This window comes from Apis laboriosa, unplaced genomic scaffold (assembly GCF_014066325.1).
Source record: "Apis laboriosa isolate Shangri-la unplaced genomic scaffold, ASM1406632v1 scaffold11_cov152, whole genome shotgun sequence".
Taxonomy (NCBI): domain Eukaryota; kingdom Metazoa; phylum Arthropoda; class Insecta; order Hymenoptera; family Apidae; genus Apis; species Apis laboriosa.
In genome coordinates, this window is record NW_025221020.1 from 4,036,154 (window position 1) to 4,057,617 (window position 21,464).

General features: G+C 47.7%; 1 protein-coding gene across 3 annotated transcripts in view; it reads right to left on the bottom strand.

Moving 5' to 3' along the window:
• The window catches only part of LOC122720132 (irregular chiasm C-roughest protein-like), a 162,314-nt gene that overhangs the window by 8,028 nt on the left and 132,822 nt on the right, over positions 1–21,464 (bottom strand). For 2 of the 3 annotated variants that reach the window (XM_043946626.1, XM_043946625.1), the window contains 10 exons: positions 19,842–20,074; positions 9,111–9,311; positions 8,203–8,330; positions 6,019–6,170; positions 5,189–5,499; positions 4,177–4,417; positions 2,870–3,025; positions 1,914–2,161; positions 947–1,182; positions 71–200 (listed from right to left, as the gene is read on the bottom strand). In XM_043946626.1, the coding sequence (XP_043802561.1) occupies positions 71–200; positions 947–1,182; positions 1,914–2,161; positions 2,870–3,025; positions 4,177–4,417; positions 5,189–5,499; positions 6,019–6,170; positions 8,203–8,330; positions 9,111–9,311; positions 19,842–20,074 (2,036 nt within the window). The remainder of the gene's footprint in view (positions 1–70; positions 201–946; positions 1,183–1,913; positions 2,162–2,869; positions 3,026–4,176; positions 4,418–5,188; positions 5,500–6,018; positions 6,171–8,202; positions 8,331–9,110; positions 9,312–19,841; positions 20,075–21,464) is intronic. The other variant, XM_043946629.1, reaches the window with a different exon arrangement.

A 21,464-nucleotide genomic window follows, 5' to 3' on the forward strand; every position in this document is an offset into this window, starting at 1 on the left:
TAGGAATGTACCTGAGATGTCGTAACTAGCATCTAGGAATTTGGCACACATTCGCCGGCATTGTACTAACCTGCGGTCCAGCGCCGTTCAAGGTATTCAAGCTATTCATTCTCATTGCTTGCGTGTAAGGCGGTGGTGCAGGCGTTACTCCCGGCACAGCTGTGTGAGGCGCGTGTCTCAGTTGCTCCGCTGCTGACATTCTATTGTTCCGAGGAAAATAAAAGAAGAGAGAAAAGAAGTGTCAGGCTGGTTTTCTCACGCGCGTGATCGATATATTACAAGAAATAAATCGCTGTCGTCGAAAACGAGTTCGACGACGAACGAGGACGACCACGGATTCGCCCGATTAATATTGAACCCCGGCGACGGTGCCCGGTTCCGCGAACCGACGTTATAAATATTCAAGACAGATACACACACAAGCGCACACATACGTATACACGATTCATAATTCACGTGGAATATAATTAATTCGCGGAAACGATTGCACACACGGTGCAACAAATCCGTTAATCAATACGTCGTAAATATCGTAACGTTAACGTACGGTACACGGTGTTCGTGCGTATATGTGCGTGTGTATGTGTGTGTATCGACGTGTGTTCTCGAAATCGGGCGCCATCGTTCTCCTCCAGCGTCCCATCTTTTCGTCGCATCTTTCCACCATTCGATCGATCATCCCGTAATATCTCCCCCTCCCTCGAACGAACGTTTCCTTCGAACCGAAATATCACGTTCGAACCGCGGCTCGAGCATAATTCGATCGTCTTTGATGCGCTCCTCTGCAGGATTACTGTACGCGAAAACACAATTACAGTTTGGTCAAAGCTTGCTCTATTACACGACTACGTGGAACTAGATTGCGGGCTCGATTACACAGGGGGCGCGAGTCCCACTCGATAGACGGGGATAGGGGAGGCGGGAGCCAAACCCCTAAGAACTTTACCTGAGGTAGGGGTTCCCATACGTTGCCGAGAAACGCGGGTCGATCGCGGGGGTGGTTTGAGGGGTTGAGCTGCCCAAATTCGCGGAACTCAGACCGATCTTCTTCGAGGCCAGTATGCCGCCGGAAGGTATCCTGCTTAAGGATTCCCGCGACGCTCCCACACCTTGCGTCGTGGGCGGCATGTAGTCGCGGGTGTAGTCCACGTACGGCACGTAACCGTTATTGTTACTGCCGTCCTGCAACATCGAAACGAAATGGGAAATGTTAAAGATCGGGAAATTTTTTCCACTTTTCCCGTCGACAATTTTTAGAAGTAGCTCGTTTATAGCGAGTATCTTTGAGAACTTCTTCGAAAATACTCCGTGTTTCCTTCGTATTCTTTTCGAAAGGAGGATCCATTTCGTTCGTGAAAAATACGAAGGAAAGGCGCCAAAGGTTGAAATTAATTCGCTGGACGGGATGCAAGACGGTCGTCTTGCGAACGATCGACCGATCGAACGTAAGTTTCGCGAGTCAAGGGAAAGCTCTCTAGGTTTTTCCCCGACTCATAATTCGTTCGGCGTGTAGAGAAATTAGGATCGGATTATCATAGTAGAAGGAAGGTCTGAAACGTGGTCGAATTCCAAATGTTCCACGCGGTGTTAAGTTAAGGAGGTGGTAGGTATCAGGATTCGGTGTGGGAAATTCTTAAAAACTGCAAATTAAATCTACACGGTCCTCGAGAGTGCATGCCCTGGAGAGAGAGAGATTCTACGCTTTAATATGCACTCTTGGAACTCTGTGCTTCTTCGCGCAATAAACTAGATTAAGCTCTGGCTCCGGTTCTTGGCATCTTCTCTGCGCGAGATCGCAGAGAACAGAGAAATTTCGAGAGCTCGTGCATGCGACGCGATTTTTCAACATTTCTTCCCCTCCTTCCATCACTCGTCACCCGCCACTCGCCACTCGCTCACTCCACTGTACTCACGTTATTTTTTGGCGGGAACGATGGCTCCGTGTAATCGGCGCTGTAACGATAACCCAGGGGATTGGGGACGGGTCCGGCCAGCGCCAAAGCGTTCACACCCCTCGTGCTTCCCTCGCCCTCGCTGTCGAGCGCCGTCACGCTTTCCGCGTTGCTCACGCTCGATCCAGCCCGTATATCCGCCTTCACGTCCGACAGATTGCTGCTTCTGTCGCTTTCCCGATACCTGTCCGCGTTCGAGTCTGTTTCTTCTGTCGGTGTACGGTGGCCGAAACAAAAGAAATTGAAAAACAGATCGGTATCGCGGCAGGGTGAAAGCAAAAGATTTCGGGGGAAAAGAAAAAAAGAAAAAGTTACATAGCCGCCTCTATTGTTCGGAATTGAGTTACATTACGTTACATGCAAATTAGAATAACGTAAACTCGGCTCGTGAATGATTAAAAAGGGTGGAGTCGCGACCATTTATCGAATATCGCGATAGAGAAATTGCTCGAGCGTGGATACGACTGCGTAGCGCGATAACTTTGCCGCGCGTATAAACTACTTTGAAGCGTATAATCGATGCAAAATGGGGGGGGAGGGGGGAGGAGGAGGGGCCGGTTGATATATAGATAAACCATAAACAAGCTGTTTGGAAAGGCGGTGAAGGACCATTGAATGTCGCGCGTCGACTACGCCCAACCCGTTTACGACTCGTAAACGTGTATCGGCCTCGTTTGCATTCAATGAGCTATCCTTCATCCGTGGTTACTGTATTTTTCCGCCCCGAGAATAGACCGATAAAAAGTGCCACGCTCGTAATAGAAAGGAAGAATTTTCGAATCGGAATGACGAAATCGCGCGAGAAACGAGGCCTGGGCCTTGTAAAGAAAAAAAAAAAAAAAAAAAAGAAAAAAAGAAAAAAGAACAAAACGCGACCGAGCCCGTTATAATTCATTTTAACATGATATTCCACTCACGCATATCAGTCTCCTGGGTCTGGGCCGTCCTCGGTCGTGGCTGCTTGATGCGGTCGCGGCACTGCAGAATGAGTATAATGATCACGCCAATCAGGATCACGCAGACGACCAGGCCACCGATGATCAGAATCAGTTGCAAATCGACTGGAATCAACGCTAAGCGTCACGGACGGTTAAAATCTCGGCTGTTTGGCTCATCGAGTGAAACAACGATCTTTCTTTTTTTTTTCTCTCTCTCCTTCTCTCTTTCTTCTTCTTCTTCTTCTTCTTCTTCCCTTTTTTCTTCTCCCCTCTCGAAAAACGCGCGACCATTTCCGGCTATCGTGCGTCGGAAATAAAAATTCGACAGAGACGCGAGTGCGCGCGACTGCTTAACGACGCCGCCCGCTTAAATTTCGCGAAACTCGCGCGCGGGTTAATTGAAACTCGGGCAATTTACGACGCGGTCCAAGCCCGTATCGGGTATGGAAAATGTACAGAATCAGGCGTGAATCGAGCGTGGAAACGGGCGGCGTGGACGGATCGGTCGATGAGAAAGATCCGGTTAGAATTATGGGGGAAAAATTGGCCCCGGGGCCGAGAATTACGATACACGGGGATCGCGGGGTTAAATTGAGACTTAGAGCGCCATTTGTTATCGTTATTTCGTTTTTCGAAATGTAGACGGGTATTCGGAAAAAAAAAAAAGAAAAAGGAAAAAAAATTTCCTCCCGTATTTTACTACAACGTGTCCGAACGGCAACGAATCGGCCTCGCCTCGTCTTGTCCACTGGTTACGAGAACCGATCGAACGCGCATATCAGATATCGACGCGTGTTTTCCAAAAAAAATTGCAAAATCACCGAGCGCGCGTCGAGCTGTGCAGTTTCACGCCGTGGTTTTGCCAACGATTCGATATAGATTCTTTTGGAAACGCGATCGTTTTTTAGTTACTTCCGAAGCGTTTCGAATTTCGGGCAAGTTACGGCTGATTTCGTAATCGGTCCGGATTACAGATTTTTTTTTTCACCCCTGTAACAGGGACATTATTCTCCTCCCGGGAGAGATCTCGCGAATCGCTTCGAGCGTTTTTCCATCCAGAAAACGTAGCAATTTTTCGAGGACGCGTCGCGCGCAGCACGCGGAAAATAGCGTGGAATCGCGGGAGTGAAGAATGCAGACAGCTAGCTAGTCGGAGAGAGAAAGATAGAGAGGGAGAGAGAGAAAGAGAGAGAGAGTCGAGAGAAAGATAAAAATAGATAGAGTAATGAAAGAAAGAGAGAAAAAGAAAGAAAAAGGTCGACCGGTTATAATGGATATGAACTTACTGTGTGCCGTCAGCTTGATTATGACGGAATCCGTGCCGAAGCTATTCGTGACCGTGCAGTTGTAATCCCCGAAGTACGTGGATGTGGGTTCGAGCAGTGTGACAGTGCTGACGACTCTCTCGGCGGTGTATTCCTCCTGCACGGAAAACTGCGTATTGTTCGTCGAGAGATTGAACTCGCGACCGGCGAAGCTCCACACCACCGAGTCCGCTTTTGGCACAGATATCGCGGTACACTTCACCTGCGAAATCGAGGAGGGGAACGGTCGAATAAAAAAAAAAAAAAAAAAAGAAAAAAAAAGAAGGCCCCCCGCTTGCCCCCTTCCCCGAATCGACCAACCGTCGCCAACCGTGTGTGTACGTTCCGCTTTTTAAAAAACCGTCGCGCGTATATATCGTATATCGACGGGGGAGGGGAAGAGAGGGAGGAAAAAAATGAAGAATAAGGGAACGGTGGAAAAAAAAAAAAAAAATAGTGGAAAACACGGTTAGTCGATCGTCATATTCGTATTCCTGTACGGATTCGTAGTTCATCGGAACTAGTTCAAATTCCGTGGAAAAATAGTAGCTGTTTTTTTTACCCCGTTGTTCTAAATCATTTGTTATGTAGATTTCGGCCACCTATTTCGATTTTCGGAGACCTAGAGCGGTGTGTCTAGCGATTCGGTCGCGGTTCTCGCGTTATTTTCCATAAATGCCTCGTTACGAGTCCCTCCCTCCATCCCTCACCCTCTCCCTCCATCCCTCCCTCCACAGCAAGGGGAGAGTTACGATCCGTGTAAATCGGAGCGGACGCCTCGTCGAAAACCCCGAACGTCGAGAAATAACGTCGTGTTTTCGATCGACACCGACTTTCGAAAGCTCGTTTAAGCTCGTGTACGATACGCGATGATACCGATATAATAATAGAAACGGTTCCCGAAAAGAGAAGGGGAGAGCAAGGGGAGAACGTTAAAGAGAAAGTTAAAAGTCGAGGCCTGAAAAGAGGGATTTTTCCTGGAAGGAAAAATTACCTTGACGGCACCCTCGTCGGGCACGTATTGCACCCTCTGCGACACGATACTCGGTGGTGCCCGGATGTAGATATTCGCGTATCCCATCAACTCCTGGAAACCGGGCACGTGCGCCTTGCAAAAATACCGTCCGGCCGTCTCGTGGTTCACCACCACGCTGATGTTGGGCGTGCTGGCTACTTGTCGCTCCGAGTCCTCGTGGTACCAGCGGATCTCCGGCGTCGGGTTCCCGTCAACGTCGCACTGCAATATCTCCGTGGCGCCGTACTGTGTCTCCACGGAGATCGGCTGGTGCCTGAACTGCGGCCCGTCTGTGAAAATTTTCAACTTTCACCAATCTCTTTTTCAAGCCGTTCAATTAGATCGTCAATCGAATAATTACTTTTTATAACACGGAGGAGAAGAAGGAATGTTTAGGGGTGATTCTATTCTCGCGCCACGCAAGGGGAGAGGAGTACATAAATCGTGAGCACGTTCTTCTTCGTCCGTGAAGAAGAATCATCTCGGGAAATATGCCGGCAAATTCTCCCCTTAAGAAGTCCAATTTATCGTCCAGCCTCCTCTCGGCTTATGACAAGCCGAGTTATCCTGAATTTCGCTGATGCCCCCCCCTCCCGGCTGGTTAAATAACGCGACGAAACGGCGTCGAAGCACCCTTCCGGATGGACGAATGGGACAAGGAGAGGTCGAGTCAGCGAATATTAACCCTGTGCTTTCGTGCGAAGAATCGTACGAGCGGTGTACAATTCTTGCGACTACGAGTCCATTCTTCTTGATTCGAGATCCCCCCTTTTTTTTTTTGCGGTTCAAAATTGATTCGATATACTCACACGTTATGTCCAGAGTTTCGGTGTCCTCGCTCTTCCCGACGTCGTTGTGAACCTCGCACTTCACTATCGCATCGTGAAGATCTCGGGTCGCGTTGTGGATGATCATTTCCGTGGTGTAGTCGCCGATCACCTTTTTCTCATTAATGAACCACCTAAGAAAGGGGGAAAAAAGAACGATTGAACCCTCGATGAGTGAGCAATTGCAGCATAATTTGCGCAGTTGTTGTGCAAAAATTGCCGCCGAATGTGATCGCTGTTCGACCGATCGAAGGAAAAAAATTTGAGCGGTAATTGCGCATTCCCTCCTCCCCCTCCTCAGATTCCGCAAATTCTCCTTCCCTCGCCTCTTTCGCTTCTATCCACACCACGAATTTCTTTTTAATCTCTCGTCTCTCTTTTCCTCGTAAAGCGGGGTTCCACTCGGTCATTTTTCAGATTCGATCGATAGCCGAGTTTTCAACCGAGGCACACAAAGAGCGAAGGAAAACGCGAGAACGATAACCTTCGTCGAATTAGTGGCCGATTCCTTTAGAAACGATCCTTCCAGAGAGATGGTGGTTTACGCCCCCCGGTTCTCGAGCCTTCGGTCGCAACATTTATCTCGCTCGGTACAATCGATGAAAGAGCGACGAGAATCTCTTCGGATGGCAATAAATGAGAGAGAGAGAGAGAGAGAGAAAGAGGAGGTCTCTTTCAGCCTCGGTCGAATCGCGCGTTCACATACGTTATCGAAGGACAGGAGAAACTGAATGAAACGATCACGAAACTTTCCCGAATCTCCGCGAATCTCGAGGAAAAGTTTCCTTTTTTCTTCCAGCTATAGTTAAGTAAAAGGGATCACGATCCTCGTCCGAGTCCTGTCGCTAATGGCATTCCAGATCTCTCGCGCGACTCCTTCCTCCTTCACCCGTGGCTTTTATTATTTTGACGGAATTACACAATCGTAGAAACTTCGCTCGTAAACGGTTTGGAACGGTTATCCATCAGAAGATCCATTGACTTTTACCGGTTTCGAATTCACGAGAATTTCGTAAGGCGGATCGAGAGTTTTATCGAGAGCTGCTCCTTAAATCGAATCGTTGACTCTTCTATTTTCGTACTTTCGTTTATCCTCGAATCGCACGAGAGTTCACGCGATCATCGATTCACGAGTTTCCTTCCCTTTCGCTTTCGTTTCGCGATCTCAGCTTCGTCAGAGTGGACGAACGGTGCACGCGAAAATTGTATATGTGTGTGAAGAGATCGCGAGGCCATCGAAACGGGCAACAAGACAACGCGTAACGCGACGCATGACCGGCTAACATTTGTCCTAAACTTTACATTGTTCCCCCTTTGTAACGAGAATCAATTATTTGCCTGCTCCGTGCCACGACCGATTACTTGCTAATTCTCCTTTTGTTTCCGCCACCCGTCCCACCCGACCCGTGCTTCGCTCTTCTATAAAGCGACGCCATCCAACCGTTCTCTCCTCCTCTTCCCGCCGTCGTTAAAAACGCACGAATTAAGCATTCTCTGACCCGGTAAAATCCCTGACCACGCGCTTTTTCTTTTTTTTCTTTCTTTCTTTCTTTTTTTTCTTCTCTTCCTTTGCCCTCCTCGACTCTATCCGATAGACGACACGTGTTTTCCCCTCCCCTCCCCGTGTAAAACACGCCGGATTAAAATGCATGGAGGGATAGATGAAAAAAGGAAAAATTCCCCTTGCGTCGGAGGGGAGGGCCGTAAAAGGGCCGCGAACAAAGGATCGATGAATGAAAAAGAGAGTGCGAGGCGAATAACCGCGGTTTTCATGAATCATGCCCAAGGGTGATCCCATCTTTTCGAATTTTTCGCTTGGCCGAAAACGGGAATATCCTTTTTTTTTAAATCGAACGTACCAGAATTGGAATATATCCCTACTAGACGAAAGAACTCTTCCATTTCTATCGCATCTCTCTCTCTCTCTGCTCCGTCTCTCATCCCGTATCACCGTGTTCGTCGGCACGCAACCATGAAACAACCACCGACATCGACACCTGGCCACATGCTCCTGGAACAACGCTCCAAATTCGTCGACCGCTCTTGTACCGGGCTATCGATCATCGCAGAGCTATCGTTCGCTCCTCTCTCTCTCTCTCTCTCCGATCGAGAGGGATGCACTGCGAGGGGGTTATAGAGCGAGGTGGTGGCGGTCGCGTTACTCACCTGTACTCGACGTTCGGCGGGTTCGCTTCCGCGCGACACTTGAAGCGGAGCTCGCTGCCCTCCACGATGCGCCCATTCTTGCCCAGCCCCGACCGGATCCTCAGAGACACTTTTGGCGCGTAGCGGACCTGAAACACGAGACAATTTTCGATGAAAATTGGTAGAGGGGAGGGGAGAGTTGAAATTGAGCGGTGAAAATGTCACGCGATCCTCGATGCTCGAACTTTCATGAGCATCGATCGTCGACTCTCCGATAATACCGGTCGCAATTCTACTTTATCCTCGACCTTATCTTGCACCTTGCTAATTTCTCGACGATTAATAATAACGACTCGAGTAACCGATAATTAAACGACATAGCAGGGGACATGGTACTTGTCCTCGTCCCTCGACAACTTGGAACCCCCTTTCGTCCCCCCTCGTGACAAGTTGCACGAGTCATCACGACCCCGTCATCGTGAATCATTGACGAAAGAAGCATGGATCGAAAGCGAGGATCCACCCTTTCCCAAACCCTCCCGATCCCTCCCTGTTCCCTCCCTCGGTCGACGAGACGGAAACCGCAGAGCTGCCATTGTCCGCGGGAGAAAGCAGAGGCGGCAGGGGTGGGACGACAGACGGCGCGGGAGCCTACCCTCCAGCGGCGGATTGGCGATTACGCGACCAGTTTTCGGGGGGAGGGAAGCGACATTAATTATTCCCCAGCTCGTTACCGCTCGTTTCTGACCGGCTCCGCTGTTAATCTGCTTTCCCTCGCTCGCGAAAACGGACCTCGCGAAAGAAATGCGCAAAAACCTCCCCCGAAGCTCCGAATATATCTCCGTCCCGGGTTTCCCGATGGGGTGGCCCCGATGACCCAGATTTCACCGGACCTCTCCCCTCCTCCTCACGTTCCTTCCACCACTCACCTCGACGCGCAGTTTCGCGTTCTGCGGCGTGCGGTCGGCCGCGTTCTGACTTTGGCACGTGAACGTCGTGTTGTCGTGGTCCTTGCGCGGCATCACCCTCAGCACGGATTTCACGGTGTACAAGGGGCCGTCGTCGAACAATTCCTTGGTCGTTTTTATGCCTCTGTGCAGCACGTTCCCCAGCCCGTCGATCCACGTGATCTGCAATCATGCGATGATTAATGTAATTTGGCAACGAGATCGAATCGATCCGTAATATATTTTAACGGAATCCTAGATCGGATCGATCGCGGGGAATGTAATGACGGGGATGAACGAACGGGGAAAAAATATGACGTGTCAGTGATATCGCGAAGCTAAAAAAAATTGCTGGTTCGAATCTCGAAACCGGCGGTTCCAAAAATTTCTCCGTTCTCTCCCGCGGGATACCGGGTCGTAAAAAAATACGATGTGACGCAAAGCGGTTAAAAAAAGAAGAAAAAAAAATACGTGAGATTGTACGAAATTCGTTCATACCATTGAAGCACATTTTTTTAATTATTCATCGATATACATAAACTTTACACTTTACAACCGTAATCATCCCTATTTACTTTCACTTGACCGGTAATTCAATACCAGAACTTGACGACGAAGATCTCGTCGAACTACGTACATTATTCACCTAATTTAACGCTGACAAACATCCCTCGCCTCAACCACCCCTGTGTCAACCGCAATGGTAGCTTCCGTAAAACGATAGTTCGTTGTTTTAAACTGCCACGAACTGTTCACCCCCGTCCCTCTTCTCCAACGAACAGTTACCACCTACTTTACCGTTCTCGATCATTAATTTAAACCAGCCGTCTCGTTGCAACGAGAGAGAAAGAGAAAGACAGAGAGAGAGAGAGAGAGAGAGATCGGATTTTCCGAGTGGAGATTATCGAGCGAGGCAAACGGAGAAGAATGCATTTCGGGAGGACGAAAAGAGAGGTGGGAGGGCCACCTCTATATCGGAAGTTATTTCATTATAACGGACTCGGCCATATATTTTATTCAATAATTCGGCTGCGATCGATCCTGCGTGATCCTGATTTCTAACGGGACCCTGATATCAAGTAGCTGGATCCCCTCGGCCTCCGAGTAGCTTCCGGCAACCGCGGTCTTCATCCGCCCGTGGAGGGGTTCTCGCTTTCCAAACTTTTGAATTTCTCCGGAATTAATTCAGCCTCCAGGCGACTTGATTGAAAATCCCTTCCGCGATCTCGTCTCGAATCGATATAGACACTATCGTCTCGCCCCCTCTTCCCTTCTTTTTTTTTTCTTCTTTTTCTTCTTCTCTCGTAGGAACACGTAGGTAGATCTTCTTCCGCGGATCCGCTGAATTTATTTGCGGCTCGTGATATCACGTGATCGACTCGGTTGCTCGACGATCACGAAGCGCGAAGATCGATCTAATCGGTTATAATTAGAAATCTGATCTGGACCGAAGAGAGAGAGAGAAAGAGAGAGAGAAAGAGAGAGATCTACACCGACGCTTCCGACCGGAAACGCTAGTTTCCCGTAATCGATGCTAATCTCAGATTTCGTGACTGGATGTGTACCTGCTGGCTACTATTCTTGAAATTATACTATGTATACGATGTACATATATATGTGTACATAGATACATTATGGTTTTGTATCGATAAGGTTTCAAGTTTACTTATTCAGAAGTCAATTCGATTATCTATCGCTCGTTCGAAGAAACGTTATATCGTAGAACTAAGCGCGACACATACACACTTACACAAACACCAAGTCATCGTTGAACTTTTGGAGTTCACCTCGAAGATCGTTATTTAAAAGTCATTTCGAAGGCAACTTGTAATCGTTGTCCGCAACGGAATGAGTTAAAAAATTAGAGCAAGATAAAATCGCGAAGGAAATTTATTAGATGCGGATATTGAACGCGAGGATTGGAAGTGCGGCAAACTGGCGCGAAGCCGAAGCCATCGAAGCTGGTTCGCCAATCCCCATATAATCAAAGTGTGTTTGCCAGAGTACGGGCGGAACCGTCGAAAAAAAAAAATCTCTCTGTCGCGGAATGCACCGCGAATAAAAATGCACCACGCGCAGTTTTCTATCGCTTGTCCATCGCTCGTCCAGCTGATATGATTTCGCGTGTATGCGGCCGCACGTACGAGCGCGGTTGTAGCTCTCGCACCGACGCGAATCGATCGTATCGTCTATAATTAGGCACGCTGGCATCGATGCTCGTGCACTCTCGTATCACCGCGAGTTACGATTCGCTTTGCTCCAACTCTTATTTACGATACTTGCTTACCGCGATCATGACCAGTCGCGTTAAGGCGACTGTTGTAATTTTAATAAACGCGGCGCAATTATCTCCAAAGGATCGACGCGACGCGAGGAAGGGGAGAACAGGGGAGAGGGAAGGGGGAAAGAAAAAGAAGAAGAAGAAGAAGAAATAATGATGCAAGATCTTCAGAACTGGATGGTCGGTCTTTGAAATTTTCTTTCTTCGCTCGATGAATATTCGATGAGCAAGCTTCATCCCTCTTGCCTACGACCAACTTTTTCTTGCATCTTCACCTCGAAAAATATACGTACTCTCTTCTACGTCTTTACTCTCGCGACTCGCGACCGGAGAACCGAAGTCAGCGACTTAATTCCAGCTACGTCGGCGATTGCGACCGGTCGCTTCGAAAATCTTGCGGTGAACAATAATGATTTTCGCGGGAATGAATTATTATTAGACCGTGCTAAATCCGTAAGGGCGATGAGGATGGTAACGCGCTTGCGTCGGGGCGAATCGATTTCGCTCCAATTACGAATTCCACGCATTCGAGAACTGGAACTCCACCAATTGTCACTGCGTCTAACGGTGCGAAAGCGCGATTCTTATTGCTGGCCGTGTTTTATCCGAGATCTCGTACGTGATCACCAGATATATAACTGCGATTCTAATCGATCGATAATCTCACCCTCACGGATAAATTCATCGCAGTTCAAAACAGTCGCATACCCTTCCATTCATTCCATCCTTTCAACGATCGACGATTTTTCACGACCCAAATATCGTGGCGCGATCAACCGATCAATCGGCCTTTTCGCAAAACCGTGCCTTCGTAACCTTGGCTCCGTTTATTTCCAACCTCAGCTTCCCCTAACGTTCTTATATTTTTATCATTCCACGCAAGCGATTAATCCCCGCTCACCCCTCTGACCGATATTTCCGCCCAGATTCGTTCAACGATATTTTACACTCTTGATAGCATAACCAACGATTATCAAGAGAAAACTGAGCTCGACGATATCGGCCTACGTTTCACTTTGCTCTCGAATATACTTGTATTTCAAAAGGAAAAGCTACACGTGACGTGTTTCGTAATTAAAGCTGTTGCTTCGTGCAATTCGAAAGTATCTTTCGTACCGTAGCTTTCAAACTTATGAACCATTTCTCACCAATTTCACGAAATTTATCCTCCGTTTAGACTATTTATCGAGAGAGAGAGAGAGAGAGAGAGAGAGAGAGAGAGAGTTCGCAACGATCTAAATCTTTATCGATCAAATTAATTAGGAAATCAAAGCGGATAAAGATGGCGCGATTCTTCCCCGATTCAGCCTCAAATTCTACAAGATTTTTTCCTTCCCTTCGTTTCGTTCCAGCCGACTCGCTCGGTGATCAAAGAAGGTGAACAACGGAAGGAGAAGCTAATCGGGAAGCGGTAGTGGTACTCTATTCTTGCCTCTCTTTCGAGCCTCGTCCATTCGTGACGTTGTTTACTCGCAAAATACTCGCGGGAAATTATTAGCCGGTGGTTGAATAGTCGGGCAAAGTTGACCCAGAGCCCCGCTGTAATTTACGGCGCGAAATAATTCGCGCCTCTGTGCATCGGCGTTAATGAATAATCCGAAAGTTGCCTCTATTAATAAACGGAATCGATGAATCGTCTGGTTCGGGGAGGAGGAAATAGCGAAAATATTCGCCGCCCGTTCGAATTACGAGAGGGAAGATCGAATAGCTCGGGGAACACCAACGACGATTCCTCTCCATCCCCACCGCCCGACCTGCCCTCGGCCGGCTTTGCGTTTAATTGCGCCCCGCCGAGTAATTCGATCGAATAAATTGGCTTCGCGTCGCTTCCTAACGAGCAGCTTTCTACTTCAACAGTTGGCGAATTAGAACTTTTCGGTTAGCGAGCTTGTTTTTAGGAATCCGACAGCTCGACCCCCCTCTCCCACCTCTGTCGGAACGTTGCGAATTTTATGGAAATGCGCGCGCCTTCACCCTCCTCCCTCCTCTCTCTGTCGCGCCTTTCGCGAATCGTTCTCGCGAATCCCCAACCGAACGGGGATCAATGTCCCCTTTTTCTCACCGCGACAGCCGAGACTCCGCTCATTACTAGTCGAGGCGTACGAACGAATGAATTCCATTAGGGTTTCATTAGATAGGGATCGAGCGACGAAGAAGAAGCCAGCTGGCCGGCAAAAAAACCGGCTGTTTCGCCCTCCTAATGAAATTAATTATCCAACGTTGGCGTGATCGAGCGCGTTACACCGTTATAATTGCACGAGGCGTTATGCTCGCCTCGTCGGGACTCGTGCGATGCGGCTTGGATAACTGTTCCCAGCTGCGGGAGGAGGGACGCGTGGGCGTGCGTTTGACATTGCCAGGCGACGCGACGGCCAGCCGTTGGAATGGAAACCGTTCCCTCCCTGTCATAAATTCACAGATTCTTCCCTTCTCGCGGTAAATGCGGTGCGGCAAGAACTTCTTTCCCGACGATATACACACACGTATATGCTATATATCGCCCCACGAATACGAATCAACGCCGCGCGACGCGTGTTATGAACTTGGCCGACAGTTTGTCGAACGTCAACAACTCGTGCTCCAACCGCTACGATGCTCCAGGTTATAGTAAAAAATGCATTAGCAGAAGGAGCGTAATAAAAAAGAAAAAAAAAAAAAAAAATCGCGACGTTTCTCGCGAAATCGCCAACGTCAGTCCGTTCTTCGTTTCGTTTTTTTTTTTTTTTTTTTTTTTTGGTTTTATTTCTATCTTCGTCTATGATCCAAAAAGATCGCGGTTGATTAGAAATAATTTTATCCGTTTAAAATCTGTGTTTGAGAGACGAACGAAAATATTTCTTTTAAGAGGTGAATTGATTATTTATTAGAAAAGGATCGCTTTCCCGAGAAAAATAGCGGACAATGGTGGTAAATTATTTCATAGAGTACGACGATGCTTGTGGCACTTTTTTTTTGAATCGAAGAGAAGCTTCGAACACCGAATAATTACTCTCGAAATCGAGTAATTATTTACAACGCCTGTGTGCCTATAAATATTCCATAATATCCTTCCAGATTATCCCGTTCGTTTCTAGAAAATCCTTTTAAATTAATATTTCTGTCGTGGAAGTGGTGGCACGCATAATACTACAGTTCGAACAGTGGCGGAATATCTCGTTCATTTGGACGGTCGCAATTGGCTCGTGTCCAGGGATCGAACAAATCGCGTTCGTTTAACCCCGAGCAGGGGTGGCTAATTTTTATCGAACCTCTCTTCCTCGAGATTCCTTCTAATGAAACCCCTCTTCTCCCTTCTCCTCCCCTCCCGCCTCCGTCCTCTCTCTTGCGAATGCAGAAGCTTCCCCGCTGTTTTTCTTTCCTTAAATTCGTTCTATTTGCATGGAACGGGAGAGGAGGCCAAAGTACCGGTGGAAAACGGTTTCCTTTGATCTCGCCCCCTCCTCCTCCTCTCCAATCCCCGTAATAGAATTAAGAGCGCGACAGCGATATTAAAATTTTGTTTCGAGAGAGAAACTTGGCAATGCCTCCTCCCAAGTTCCCGCAACAATATGAAAGAAATTCACTAAGAAGTTACGAGGGAGTGAACGGAGGAGAACTCACGGAAGAAAGGGGTGGGACGAAGAGGGATTGTTGATTCGCCGTTCGAGCGCGGAGATGGAAAAAAAAAAAAAGTCACTGATGCCACAAATACGATAATTGAAAATTGCGAGTCGTGGTCGATGTAATACGACTAAAATACAAGCTGCTTAATTAATTAATATTAATTTTCGAAATTAAGCCAATTTTCTATACTTTCGAGCCGGAAAGTCCGGGGTTCATTCGTTTGTTGAAAATTTATTTATTATTATATATATATTTCGAGAGTTGCGAAAGTTGAAACCAATGAATGTGATCGCGTGTTCTACTACGAAATGTAATTGACAAGCGTGCAAAGGTTGCACTTTCAGAACAGATTAGGACCGCATTTATCGCGAGAATGGATTTATATATATATATATATATCGTCTCTCAGACACGGACACAGAATTGACAAACGAACGATGAAATGAAAAATAGGAAAAAATTGTCGGGGGGGAAAAAAAGATTCGTATAGCACGTCCCTGTGAAGGCACGTTCGCGTAATGAAACGTTTATCGAAGAAAATCCGCGTCCAGTCTGAAAAACACGAGGATGCTCGTTACGTTGAAACGTAAATCGTGATCAGATTCGCTGGAATCCCTCGTAAACGAGTTACTTGATCCGGAACAGCGGTGTTGCAGAGAGGAAGCTCGAAAAACTTCAAATTGAAAACGAAACTTTGTATCGCGGTAAAGTATCTTCGATCGGGTGACGGTTCATTGACGAGACATATTCTATGCGTATATCCCGGATATTTAAGTTCAAAGGGTCGTTCAACCATCATTTCTTATGTAAAGATTAAATTTTATTCACATCAGACCGTTACACCGTGTATAATATCGTGGTTTAACGAGATTTAAAAAAAAGAAAAAAACGATTCGAGTGAATAATTATCGTTTCAGACTCATTAGGGAGCGGTTATTTTTAATCGTCAGTTCCTCTAGAAGAGCCAGCCCCCCTACCATTCTCCCTTTCCCTTCGTTTTTTTTGCCTACTCGCGAATTCCTTCGTCATTACATTAACGTTACCACGTTATCGCCGACGAGTTTAAAATAATTTACGAGTTTGTCGGAGAGGGGCAGCACGCAAATCATTCGAGGATATCAACTGTATCTGGCTGCTCGGTACAATCGATCGGCAAACCGTTGTTAATCGTGCATGCGTTATTCGTAATCGCGAACCGTTGGAGAACGAATACTATTTCTCGTTTCTCTCCTCATATTTCCCTCCCTCCCCCTCCCTCTTCCGGTTTTTTCTTCAATTTTTGATTAGACCGCGCGATTCCATCGCACGCCATTGGACCGACAACCGCGACAATTATCGTCCTCGGTTCACCAAGGTTTCCGTCGCCGTTACCAACGAACGAGCCGCCATCTTGGTGCCGCGGTTTTCAACGCGGTTGTCCGCGATGCCTCACAGTTTGAAACAATTCATCCCGTGACGTACTCGCGTCAGCGGAGAGTATATTTTTTTTTCGAGAGGCAAAAAAAAAAAGAAAAAAGAAAAAAAAAAGATAAAAGTACAGCAGCAGCAGCAGCAGAGTCGGATTATCTAAGGGATCAATCCAGCCGCGTTTGTGTATCATCGCGAAGCTTTTCAGCGGTCGGACAATGGTTGGAATTTTTGCGGACATTTTTCACGATTACTTCCTACGCCATACTGTGCCTAGGATCGCGCGTCATCGACGAATTACAACAGGATCGGAACGCATCGCTCCACCGTCGATTAAATTCCGTTCGTAGCTTTGCTCTTCTCCCCATTTCTTCCTTTGTTTTTTACTTTTTTCTTTTTTTTGTCTCTTTTACTTTCCTCCTGTTGTCGTTATATACGAGAGATCGGATGGAATCGAGAGCTCAGGACTAGAGGTATTTTTCTTTTTCAACTTTTTCTTTTTTCCTATTTTTTCTTTTTTTTTATTTTTCTGTAAAACATAAACCAGAGAATAACTATCTTTCCATGTACCGTATGCCAATGATTTTTTTTCACCTCGCGGCGCGAAACCCGGGATTTCGCGGGAGTGGGGGGAGAGAGAGAGAGGGAGGGAGAAAGGAGGATGAATAAAATCGCTGGTCACGGATTTCCAGGAAGTTGGGCGTTCGACTGGCAATGGATCATTCGATTCCACGATCCGCCCTCCATTTTGCCACGTGTTTTCCTTGTTTCCCAGGCCACGCTAAATAACTTCCAATCGCGTAATCGTGTCGGATACATACATACCACTGGGAGAAGAAAGTAATCGACCGAATATTGGATCGATCGCGAATTTCCGACTCTACGAATCAAGCACAACAGTTACCAACTCGTGTGTTCAATCTTCTCGCATCTTTATGCGTTACAACAAGAAAATCACACTCGCGCTTCTCCCTTTTGTTCCAGAAACCGTCCCGACCGTTAACTCGTAACGTAACGGATCCTCGAACCGCAAGTGTAATCGCTCTCTACGCCGATCGCGAAACTTTCGAAATTTCACCTTTCGTTCGCGAACGAGGATGAAATTTCGAACACGTCGAAAGGGTCACGTATCCGCGCAAGTTTCCTTTATGTTGCGCTCGTTGGTCGATAGATAACGCGTACGAAATCGGTGATACGCCCATCGAATGGTGAGGGAAAACGATAACGCTATAATCGAATCTCCCCTCCACCGACCGATCGAGTTTTCGATCGAGGAGCAGAGGACGCGCAGCGTCCAACTTTTCGACGCTTTCGATCCGAAAGGGACATTTTTCCGAAAGACGGGAAATGGATAAATGGTTGGATTCGGCGCGGGAAATGTACGCCTATAACGTGTAACGACATTAATCAAGGGATTCGCGTAATTTTAATTAAAAACCGCACCCGGGCCGGGAACGGGCCGTGAAACAAATTTAATTAATTTTTCACCGATTTTCACCGCCTCGCGGCTCGATCTCCCGCCCCGCCCGCCGCGTCGACGACAATCCCTGGCGCTCGTTATTTATCTAGGCGGAAAGGTGGCGGAGTTTCGGGCCACGATCGAAACCGGATTTCTGTATTAACGCGTGAGTACAATCGGGAGCGAGTGAATTAGCGGCGGGGCCGGCCCACCGCGAAATCGGTCGGCGCATTATCGCCGCATCATCGATATTCCTATCCCTCTCATTTTTTTATTACGACCAGGCTTCGATAAGCTACCGTAAGCAAAAAGGCTTGACGAGCTTTCGTTACGAATACGTCTTTGTATTCGTTTTCTTTTTATACATTTTTTTTTTTTTTATATTTATTATCAGCGAATCCATATTTTCCTCTCGTTATACGGGGATGGAAGACAACGGGGTGGCATTCGAATCGTAGGGTTGTTACGGTAACGTGAATCGATATCATTTCTCACCTTTGAGAATTTATTCGTCGCGCTGCTATCACAACTATCGCGCGAGGAAGGGGAGGGGAAGGATTCGAAGATACGAAAAAATTGGGAAAAGATTTTCAACGGACGTCCAATTTTTAATCACCAAACGAGTCTCGTATCGGCGCAAGCACTCGGTTCTCGAGCTGCGTGCTCGATAATTCGATCGAGGCACACCAGCCTCCGTCGCGTAAGCGTATCGCGTACGTGCACCGCTAGCTCGCCGAGGGATTAATGATACCATTATTCGAGCGTCATCGCGTCTACGTGGAATCGAAAGGGTGTTTCTAGCGCGGCGCCGCTTCACCGCTCACACGTACGCGCTCAAAAACACCGCCGTTAGAGTAAATAGACAAAGACGAGCGGATCGAAGCTTGTGGCCGCCTTTTTTTTTTTTTTTTCTCTCCTCCTCCCCCGCGCTTTTTTACCTCGCGCCATTTTTCCCTCCCTCCTCGCGATGCACGTGGCCTCTCCCTCGAACATCTCTTTCGCGTTCTCCCTCTTCGCCCCCTTTTTTCCCCTCTCTTCTTCCTTTTTTCTCTTCTCTTCTCTTTTTTTTTCCACAACGCGATCCAGCGCAACCGAGGCAGGTTCGAGCCTCGAAGCGGATTCGAAGTCGGTCAAGCCGCCATATAGTCGAGTCACTTCTCTGGTTGCAAGCCGGTTTAAAAGCATTTCGGCGGCACCGTCATCGCCGCGAGACGAATGCTAACACATCCATCACGAGATATCGCGGTCTCTGGTTGCGCAACGAACGCCAACGCCTTCATCCTGGGCTGGCTTCGAGAAGACTTTTCGTGCTCGAAGGGAGGAGGGAGGAGGGAGGAACCCTTTATGATACGCTCGAGTAAAGGAACAAAGCCTTTGCCCCGTAATTATACGTAATTATACGTCTGACGTAATGCGTTATTGCGCATTACTCCTGGGTAAGCGCGTTATTTTCCTTCCCAAGTTTTTCCCTTTTAAATTGGTTCTTAATTTTTCCAGATCAACAGTTATTCTCGAAAGCGAGATTTGCGCGAGTCGAGACGACGACGTTGTTGAAAAATTGTGTTTTCAATTTTCGATCAATAATTCTTGCATTGTGGTCGTTTCTGCAAAGCCGTGGTTTGAATCAATGAAAGCGACGTTGCTGGTATTCATTGATATTCATTTGTAGGGAAAAGGAGTGCCAAGTTATCGAAATATCGCAAAAGGGATTGGGGAGACTCGAAAGGAGATTGGAAAACACTGGTCGAAATGCTGGATCGTTACGATTTACGATGCTCGCCGAGATAGAAACGTTTGAACTCGTACCAGTTTCCCTTTTATCTTTCCCGGCGAAACAGATCACTCCCGACGATGTTCGTAAATCCTCGTACAATCTTCCACTTCTTACCACCCGTCGCGATCGATATTCGTAGATAAAAGACGAACTAGAAAAAGGGAGAGTGAGAGAGAGAGAGAGACTTACCTCCGCAGGCGGTTTGCCAGCCACGCTGACGCACTCGATCACCAATTCCCGGTCCTCGGTCGTGATAAGAAAGTCACCCTGAAGGATCTTTGGTTTCTGAGGCGGAACCAGCACGCTCAGCTTGGCGAATCTCGAGCGCAACGCCGGCTGCCCGTCGTTCGTCGGCGAGGCTTGACACTGGTAAGTGCCGTCGTCCTCCAATTCGACCGGGTAAATATGCAACGAGAAGTCACCTGGAACACGCCATCGACATTATTCCCTTCGTATTATTCCCTATGCCCTATTTCGATGTATTCTGTTACGTCCGTTCGTTTCGAGTAAATCGGGTTTGTTTCTCGCTCGAACATTCTAGGCCGTGAATACAGGCTCAATTATGACGCAGAACGACGTTATTGTCGTTGCATTTATTTCGAGAGGGGGATGAATCTTTTTCGTTCGTGTCCTCATAAATAACATTGCATTTCACGTCTATTTCTCTTTCTGGAAAAGAGTTAACGCGACAAAATGAATTCGTCGATATTTTTGACTAGAAAAAAAGAGAGAGTTAAGTTAATAAACATCGTAGAAATCTCTCGTGATCCGTCCGAATGTAATATAAACGAACGACGCGAAACGAGTTGGTCTCGTCGAAATCCACCAATGTTCGCCGATCGAAATTCCAACTTCTCCGTTCGATTGGTTAGCAACCGAGCCGTCCGGGGAGAATACGTTCGAGAGGGGGATGAATTTTTAGCCAGGCCAGGTGTCAAACGTACGCTCGGCTTTCGAAAATTTCGGAGGTGGTCCGCGTCGAAATTGAACCGGCAGCCAGGAGATTTTCACTTTATATCGCGTATCGCGAACGTTGGATAGTAGCGAGAGAGAGAGAGAGAGAGAGAGAGAGAGAGAGAGAGAGAGAGAGAGAGAGAGAAGCGGCGAGGGGGCGGAGAATGGGGCGGAGGGGTGTGCTCGGATAGAAAACCATTTACTCCCCCCTCCCCCTCCCGGTTGATTGAAACTAACGGTTTACGAGCGTCTGCTCGATAGTATCGTGTCGGCTCGTACGTACGAAATTTCTCCGACTGACGCTTTTATTTTGAAATCTCCACATATACGTGTAAGCTGTCAGAAACAACGCGGCGCTCGCGCACCGCGCGAATCGGCGCGAATTAGAACGGCCCGTTCCCGGCCCCGTCAACAACAAACTCCTTTTTTTTCTCTCTTTTTCTCCCTCCCTCTTCCGCCTCCTCCACTCGTCCCACCTAGCCCCCTGGATCTCCTCTCCACCATCCTCCACCCCATCTCGTTCCTCGACTCCAGGTTCGTTCGTTCGCGATCCTCGAATCGAGAGGGATACACCTGCGCTCCCACTCCCCTCCACCGCCGAGTACGTCGATTATCACCAACAACCACCAACAACCGAGTGAATTCGTCCGATTTATTTGCACCGCCGTTCCTTCTTCCTTACCCTCTTCCGTCCGTCCATCCATCCAAACATCTATCATTCTGCCTTTCCCACCAACGCCCCCTCGATTCCCTCTCGATTCCCGCTCGAGTTTCTTCTTTCATTCCATTCATGCAAGTTTCACGAGCCGGTCAACCAATTGCGCTTCGAAACGGACGGATGAAACCGAAACGAGGCGA